We start from the raw sequence: 8,997 nt of genomic DNA, 5'->3' as shown, positions 1-8,997 counted from the left end.
ATATTATAAATATTGGTTTAAAAAGTCAAAGTTAACTTGAAGTATTAGATCATCCAAATTTAAGTGGCATGAATCTAAGCTGCTAGTGCCATCTGCTGAAGTCAACAATGTCATATAATTTATAATCGTTGAATTTACGTTGTAATGTACGATTTTTATGATCCTTAAATGTCAAACTTAAATATTTTATAGTACACAGACGGATAAATTTTCAATCAAGAGCAAATGAAATATTTTTACTATATTATTAAATTCCACAAACAAGTATAACATAGTATGAAATTTATGTTTAAAACTAGTAATAAGTACAACAAAATTAAATATAAGATAATCAAACTTCATATTTTCTCTCTTACCTTATTGATAAAAATTTGAAAAATATACGTCATATTTAACTACTTTCTACATACCAGTTTGGAGCGCCTCTATCGAAAAGTTTCGTCGCATTCGTGAAACTTGGGCCAAAGTGTTGTTTTCTTCAAAACGAAAAACTCAAAGGAAAATTTTCACGTGATAAACCTTCAAGTCCTCGAAAAGCAAACTTATCTATGCCCTCGTATCAGTGTCGATAGTTTTTCCATGAATTCAACTATCACTATCGGAGACACCGACGAAGAGGTGATTGATTTGGAATCGAGCCAAGATACAACCAGCGATGCTAACAATGGTCAAAGTGAATGTTCTACTGAAAAAAACAAATTATCGAACACTGCGAACTGGACGGATGCTATTAGTGAAAATGTGGAGTATAAGACACCTGCGTCTACATCGCAAACTTGTGACAATACGATATACACTTCAAAACCACTTTTTAAGGTTATGTTTCGGGACAAAAGTATTTCACGGTGAGAAATTATTTTGTTTACTTTTTAACAGTGTACACATTGTGCTTAATTAGGAATAATCTCATTTATAGCACATATTATTATTTTTAACATATTTCTATGTTAATTGGTTGAGCGGTACTAGTTGTTTACATATTTAATAGTATGCGTCATAACGAAATATTTGTGTTAATATATATATATATATTAAGGTAATTTCTGAATTCTTTTCTAATCTTTTAAGTTATTTTATATTAATTTATGCTTTTATAATCTTCATCCAATTTTTAGGCAATATAGTAAACAAATAAAAGAATTTCTAGAAGAATTAATACCTTCCACAGTTAGTAGTCAAGAAAGTAATGACAGTTTAACGTTAGAAATTTGGGACAATGAAACTACAACAGAAATTGATGATAGTCAAGATATAATATGTGATACAATGTTCATAATAGATACCCAACCAAAACTTAAAGATGATCTTGATGTTCCAACATATGGAAAAGTATAATTTTATCATAATCTTGCATATTTATATGTAGAATAACAATATTTAATTAATTATTTAATATCATGATTTATATTATTTTAGAAATATGAAAATGTATTTGAAAATAATGAGCCTGAACAAAACCTAGAGCAAGCAATGGATTATTCATTAAAAATAAAGTGTTTTAATTGTTTGGAAAATCATAGTTTACGAGACTGTCCACAACCACACAATCAAGCTACTATTAAAAAAAATAAAAAAAATTTCAAAGTCAAAGGAAATTGGAAAACTGTAAGATATCATTTAGACGATGAGAAAAAATTTGACCATATAATTCCTGGTCAATTAAGTAATAGTTTACGTGAAGCATTAGGTCTCAGAGATCACGAATTACCTAGACATATATACAGGTATTTATTTTCATTTGTTTTGTAGAATTTGATGTTCTTATTGTTTATGTTATACTTATGTTACTTCTGTTCAAGAAGTGGATAATAAAATATCTACTGTTAGATATTTGTAAGTACATTTAAGAAAGTATCCAATTTCGAAGTATCGACAGTATAAAAGTAAAGATATGCAACAAGATTTTGAATGCAAAAGGACAAATCATTTTTATTGTTTTCGTATGTTAAAATATTTTTCTTAGAATGAGAGTACTTGGCTACCCTCCAGGCTGGTTGGAGGAAGCATGTTTACAACATTCTGGTTTGATGTTATTCAATTCTGATGGTGTCGCAGAAGATGATCCTAATGAAGAACCAGGAGCAATTTTTGAAGATGGTGATAGAGACCAGTATGACATGACAAAAATACATGATTTTCCTGGTTTTAATGTACCACCTCCACTTGGTACACATTGTGTAAGGAACTTAATAGATAATAAATTAAAAATAATGTATTTTCATAAACTTCATATGCTGAAAACTCATTATAAATAATAGGAATATGAACAATGGGTATCACAGATGGAGAATGCTTATAACAAACAAACAATGTTGTTGTTGTTGAAAAAGAAAAAAGCATATGATGGATATAAAAGAAAAAAGCTCAAAATGACTAATACTGGACTGAAAGATAGTCTAGCACCAGAATCTATTGCAATGGAAATTGAAGATGTGGAAGGTATATATTCATACATACTTATACCATGTAGGTATTATTATTATAAATAAACCTGTAATGAAAAGACATTTTACCTTCTCTGAAATAGAAAGTATAGTAGAATGTGTACCTATTAATGGACTTTTTGTACCACCATTGCCTCGAGAATCCATTAAAAAGCCACCAGAACCACCGCTACCCGCAGTACAACCAGCATCCGAAGATTCAGATTATCATTCACAAGAATTACAATTTTCTGAATCACCGGTACTATTTAAAATATTTGTGATTTAAACAGAATATTGTTTACATTGTGTCAAAAGATTGAAATAGAATCTTTAGTTATCTAAAATGTTACAGGATAACAGTACATCACCATCTTCTCGAACAAATTCACCATCATTATTTGACTTAGAAAACATGAAAAAGCGATTACTCGTAGAACTTCAAGAATCAAGTTCACACTCGAATTCTAATGTTGCAAAAAATAACTCGTCAACGTCAAAGTCGGATATGCCACCGCCTAGTAATGAAGTGACACCAGAATCAAACCGAACCCGCCGAAGTACCTTGAATACAAGTTGCGGAAGTATAAAATCAGTTGATCTTGGTACACCTGTTTTACAAAGTGCATCTCCATATAGCAAATTACCATCACATGAAAAATTTTCGAAAGATATTTGCGATGTAATCAACTATGAGAACTTGCCAGATTCAATGGGTAGGTATGAACAAATAACTGGGGTTTTACAAAGAGTAAGAAACACATTAGCACAACTTCGGCAAGAATGATTTCAATTGTTCAGTTAGATTCGTAATTTAGAGTAGATCATCATCATATTTCATGAGTACAGATTTTGAATATAGCAAAATAAGCAATAATTTCAATTATTTATGAGTGTCTAAAAAGATAAATAAGATTCATTGTAACATTCTTTTAATTTGAAAAAAAAAAACATTTTAATTTAGACTATAACTCATTTGTAAATAGAAATGTTTTTTTTTTGGAACTAAAAACAGCAAAAACAATGTATTTATTGTTATTCATTATCTTTCATATAAAAAAATATCTAAGATATGTTTTTAATTGAAGTTTTAAACTCATTGAATCGAATCTTTTTAAATCATTATAATTAGCATATTAAAACTTATAGGATATTTTATAAAAGGTAATATAATTACATTTTTCACATAAGTATATGTGGCAAGCGGAAACTTAAAATTAAGTGCAATTGTCCGTATAATTGGTCTTCCTAATTATGCCACGAAAAAAGAAAAAAATTTAATAAGTTTTAACCGAATTTCGGAATGTCTCACTTTTGAAAAGTACAAATGTATAGTATTTTTCTATTGACTAGTGGCATTTTTCGTACGATGTATATGAATGTATGTATATGAATATAAGGACACTTGATAAACAACACAGAATTTTTAAATTTCATTTTATTATCCAACTTTGAACGTTATCATAATCCATTAATTTTTTTATTTCACGTCGTATAGTTTTTATTTATTCATAAGTATGGTTCATTTCAGAATTGGCGAATATCTTTGTTAGTATAAGTAACAAATAATTTCAAATAAAAGACAATAAATTAAGTACGTGCATTTAAAGCATTCGTCGCTGAAATTATGTGGTAGTTGTGAATATCACTGAAAAATTACTTGAAAATATTTGATGTTCCGTTTATTTAAAATTACATCTTAATATATTATACATATATATATGAACATATGTACTAAATATATTGTAAGTTGTGAACTGAAGTTACCATTTCATAAAAAACTTACACTTTTCTCGTATAAAAACTTTAATTTCTGTTTGTAACAGAAAGATCAACAGTAGCAAAACATTCACCAATTCTAAAGAACATTGTACGTATGTAAATAAAATACAAATGTATGTTTTGTAATAATAATAATAAAATAATAATAGAAACATTTCAACGATACATTGGAAATGTACACCTCTTGTTATTTCATCTCTAAAAAGCGATTACTCGTAGAACTTCAAGAATTAAGTTTACACTCGAATTCTGATGTTGCAAAATATAACTCGTCAACGTCAAAATCGGATATGCCACCGTATAATATAATTACATTATCTATTTCTCACAACATGAAATTGATAATAAAATTACGAAATAATCGCAAAATTGAGCGAAGAAAATAATTTAAAAATTTTTATTTTTATTAATGTACATATTATTTTTCAAAACGAAACAAAAGGTGTATGTGGTTACTTACAGATTCTTAATTATACGTATTTTTATTTTACAAGGCGTAAATAATATTCAATATATGTGCGTAACATGTTTGTAAATATTGGTTCCATTGATCATTAAGCATAATGTAATGTCTACTTTTTTCGAAGATAAGCATTAAAAATAATTGTTAAGCAAAAGAAAGTGTATACTGTTGTTTGATTGAACAAAGACGATACTGTATTTTTCAAATGCAAGTAATTAAAACTTTACCAGTAGTTGTTTCCATAAAATGTTAGCCTATTTTCACACAATAATGCAGAAAAATGAAAACTGTATAATGTATAATGCACGATACTTATTTTATTGTCAAAAATATGATATGGGAATGTACAACAGTGTGAGAGATAAATTCATTTATATTATAAATGCCTCATTTCTAACTCAACACAGAGAATCGTTAAGTTCTAATTTTAAACTACATTTTTGTACAGAAAAGTCCTCACAGTTTAAATTTACATGTTAAAATCCTCTCATGAAAAATCTTATCTTTCAATTCCATAGAACACTATATGTACTAGTTTGAAAAAGGAGTAAATTAATAATTTCGCAGCTTATTAAAAATGTTTCTTGAATACTTAATTTTCTTTATTCATTTTGAATGAATTATCTGTAATACTGCTATATTTGTACCTAGTTTTCTATCCCAATCGCACCATTCCCTTTTAAGAATATTATCATGTTACATATAATTAACATAAAATGAAATAAAAATGTTTTAATACATATTTCTGCCGTGTTATTATGCTCAAACAACAAATCTTTAAAACATTTCAAAAGCACTAGCCAAAAAATAGAAATAAGAACAATTCGCTTAAATTTCATCTTAAATTATTTAAATTTATCATAAAATTTAATTTACATGTCTCCAATAAAGTTTTATCGATACTAACATAAGTACTGTAATACAACATTATTATTGGATTACAAGTACCCAGGCTATTTACAATAACATCAGATATCAAGTACATTCAACACATTTTGTAATGCCTTGTTATTTTAGCTTTACCATTATAATTTTATCCATTTTTTAAATGTATGCACTCCTAAAAGTCGATTTTTAATACACCTATAGTGCAGTATTAGAAATTCAATTTTTTCTTCATTCTTACCTTTTTACACATACTCCTGGTATACTACCTTGATCAAAAAGTTCTAGGACTGTCCCCCCGTGTGTCGCTGTCAATCACCCGATTGTTTCTTTTTTTTTTTTGTTAGGTTACCATATCTGTCATTAACACTTCCTTCCAATTTCAGCATCATAGCTTGATATTTGTAAAAGTTACGTTGTACTGAGCACATCTCCTTTGTTCGTGTCTTCGATTTTGAAAATGGCATCATTTGGGCATCAACGAGTTTGCATTAAATTTTGTGTAAAAAACGGATTTAACGGTCCGCAGACCTTGGATATGTTGGAGAAGTGTTTCGGCAACGATACTCCTTCGAGATCAAATGTTTTTCGATGGCACGAACGCTTCAGAAGTGGTCGTGAGTCGGTCGAGGATGACAAACGCAGTGGCAGGCCGACAACGTCGAAAACCGATGAAAACATCGATAAAATTCAAGAAATGTTGTCCGAAAACCGCAAATTGACCATCAGAGAGCTGGCAGAGGACTTGAACATTGCTTATGGATCCGTTCAAGACGTTTTGGTTAGTGATTTGGGCCTCAGACGTGTCGCTGCAAAACTGGTGCCGAAAGACCTCAATTTCATGCAAAAAAAGGACCGTGTTGAAATCGCGAAAGACATGATTTCCAAGGCCGAATCCGACCTAACATTTATTAAACGTATCATCACTGGAGATGAGACGTGGATTTATGAGTATGACACACAATCCAGACATCAAGCGAGTGAATGGCGTGCACCGGAAGAGCCGAGACCGAAAAAACCACGTCGTTTTCAGTCAAGAAAGAAGGCGATGCTCACGGTTTTCATGGATTACAATGGTGTTGTGCATCAAGAATTCTTGCCAGAAAAACAGACAGTCAACAAAGAATATTATTTGGGCGTTTTGAGACGTTTGCGCAAAGCAATTCGTCAAAAAAGGCCAGATTTGTGGGCAAACAACTCGTGGATTTTGCACCACGATAACGCACCGGCGCACAATGCGATCCTTATCCGCGAGTTTTTGACGAAAAACAACACGAACACTATCCAGCAGCCTTCAAATTCACCAGATCTGGCTCCCTGCGACTTTTTTCTGTTCAACCGAATTAAAAAATCGCTTCGCGGAACGCGTTACAGTACCCGAGAGGAGGTCATGACAAAATCGAAGACGGCTCTGATGGACATACCGAAAATTGAGTACCAGCGGTGTTTCGAGGATTGGATCAAGCGCTGGCACAAGTGCATTGCAGTCAATGGGGACTACTTTGAAGGGGACCATATCGATTTGGACGAATAAATTTGTATTTTTGATTTTATGAATAAAGTCCTAAAACTTTTTGATCAAGGTAGTATGATAAAGATTAAAGATTGAAGAGAAAAAGACAGAGAGAGAGAGAGAAAGAATACATAACTTTTAACAGTGTATAAGAAATTACATTCCTTAGCGGCAGATTAACTGTATTCTAATATTATATAAATTGGACAAATTGTTAGGTATTCTCCTTTTTCTACTTCTGCTTTTCTTCATAAGCTCGATAGATTCTACCACAAAAATTCACACGAAAATATGTCGCGTTATCAAATTACACTTTTAAAGCGCTGTTGGCAGTGGTGTAGGAGGGTCATCATTTGAGTCCTAGAAAAATAATATATCACAACATGAAAAATATTAATATAATTTAAGTGGAATACATATTTAGACAAATAAAAATTAACGGGAATAGTTTAAATGACAATGCTTACGCGTCCATTATCTTGATCTTTAGCATTATCGTTTCTCACTCGATGAAGTGAATTTGGTCTGAGCATACAAGACCCCAAATGCAATAAGTAAGCAAGTCATGAGAAACTCTGAGGACGTTAGAACGCTACATGATTCAACAATACATACGTTGCGGCATGCTGAAACATTCCGTATCGGTACAATAATCTTGGCTCTGCCGTAACTGAAGCAATAAAAATATTATTCATAAAATATTCATACACAAAATTTCCTTTATAACATATACAGCATAACTCTTCCATTCAGATTTTATTTACAAAATGCTAACAAGAGAGACAATAACATACAATGTATTCTTATAAATCTGCTTATGGTAACAAAATTTTTGCAAGGTCAAGCATGAATAAAATATTCTAGTAATTAGGTAAGATGATTCCTATAAAGTGATCAATTCGATTGTCTCTAAAGTTCAAAGATATATTAAATAACTATTCATACTAAAATTATTCAATTAGATGAGAAACGTCATTCTAAACAATTATTTTTAAATGAGAACATGAAGAACATTTCAAGGTCATCTTCAATATTTTGGAAACATTTTTCATGCAAGTAATACGTAATATGACGATCATTATAATTCTTCTGTACGTCCTTCAACTTTGAAGACATTGATTATTTTATAAAAATCACTCTATATGTTCGTGAAAGTCATTATTTATGTATATTGCGTCTCTTTAATTGATATGTTGCTAGACAATTTCGAAATTTGGTCAATTCCTGTTTTAATGATTTAATATTTAAAAAATAAATGTCAAATGAAACAAATAATGTGGTAATAAAAGTAAACTTGTTGACGTTCGTAGTATCGTTTTTCCCGTGCGTAATGTAAACAACAACGATTTCTGAATAAACGCTTACTACCATCATTAATTAACACAAGTCTGCAATGCTTGTTTGCGCTATATAAAAGTTTAAGAGCTCCAACATACAGAATACCCCCAAAATATATGTACATTATACAGAAATAGTAATTTATAACAGAAAAAATTGTTTTCCTAGCAAAAATATTAAAAACATACTATTATGGTTTTATATGTTCTATATATTTTCAAACTTGATTATGTGAAAAGTGGAATTTATTTTTTTTTTAAGTTGTACAACGCATGTATTCAATACATTTTCATCAGACGTACAATAGCTGATTATTCTGAACAAAAAATTCAGTTGTCGTCACTCACAATAGCAAGCAGTCGCTGCATAACTATTTCATGGTTCCATATGCATTCACAAGGATTAAATTTTTCGTCAGCCATCGTTACAGATGTATTTCGTTTGGTCGTAGAATCTGTGCCTGAAACCGAATTAATGATTGTGATTTAGCTTGTATGCTATATTAAAAAAAACATATATTAATACAAACTACAATCATAATTAGACATATATCATAACTATTCTAAACGAATATGAAAGCATAAATTGTCCAG

The 8,997-nt window shown here is 30.2% G+C and overlaps 1 protein-coding gene across 2 annotated transcripts; it reads left to right on the top strand.

Moving 5' to 3' along the window:
• The first annotated feature begins 83 nt into the window (after nt 1-83).
• On the top strand, nt 84-3,988 carry LOC143143108 (zinc finger CCHC domain-containing protein 8 homolog). Of its 2 annotated transcripts, none has more exons than XM_076304005.1 (7): nt 84-845; nt 1,116-1,329; nt 1,417-1,724; nt 1,964-2,177; nt 2,259-2,439; nt 2,528-2,685; nt 2,761-3,988. In XM_076304005.1, exons 1-7 carry the CDS (start codon nt 580-582, stop codon nt 3,208-3,210), a joined length of 1,791 nt encoding a protein of 596 aa, XP_076160120.1. In that variant the 5' UTR covers nt 84-579; the 3' UTR covers nt 3,211-3,988. The 2 variants fall into 2 exon arrangements, with proteins under 2 accessions (XP_076160120.1, XP_076160121.1); XM_076304006.1 differs by having other exon boundaries at nt 90-845; nt 2,779-3,978.
• Nucleotides 3,989-8,997: the final 5,009 nt, after the last annotated feature.

This window comes from Ptiloglossa arizonensis, chromosome 2, assembly GCF_051014685.1.
Source record: "Ptiloglossa arizonensis isolate GNS036 chromosome 2, iyPtiAriz1_principal, whole genome shotgun sequence".
NCBI lineage: Eukaryota > Metazoa > Arthropoda > Insecta > Hymenoptera > Colletidae > Ptiloglossa > Ptiloglossa arizonensis.
This window is presented reverse-complemented; position numbering and strand designations above follow the sequence as displayed.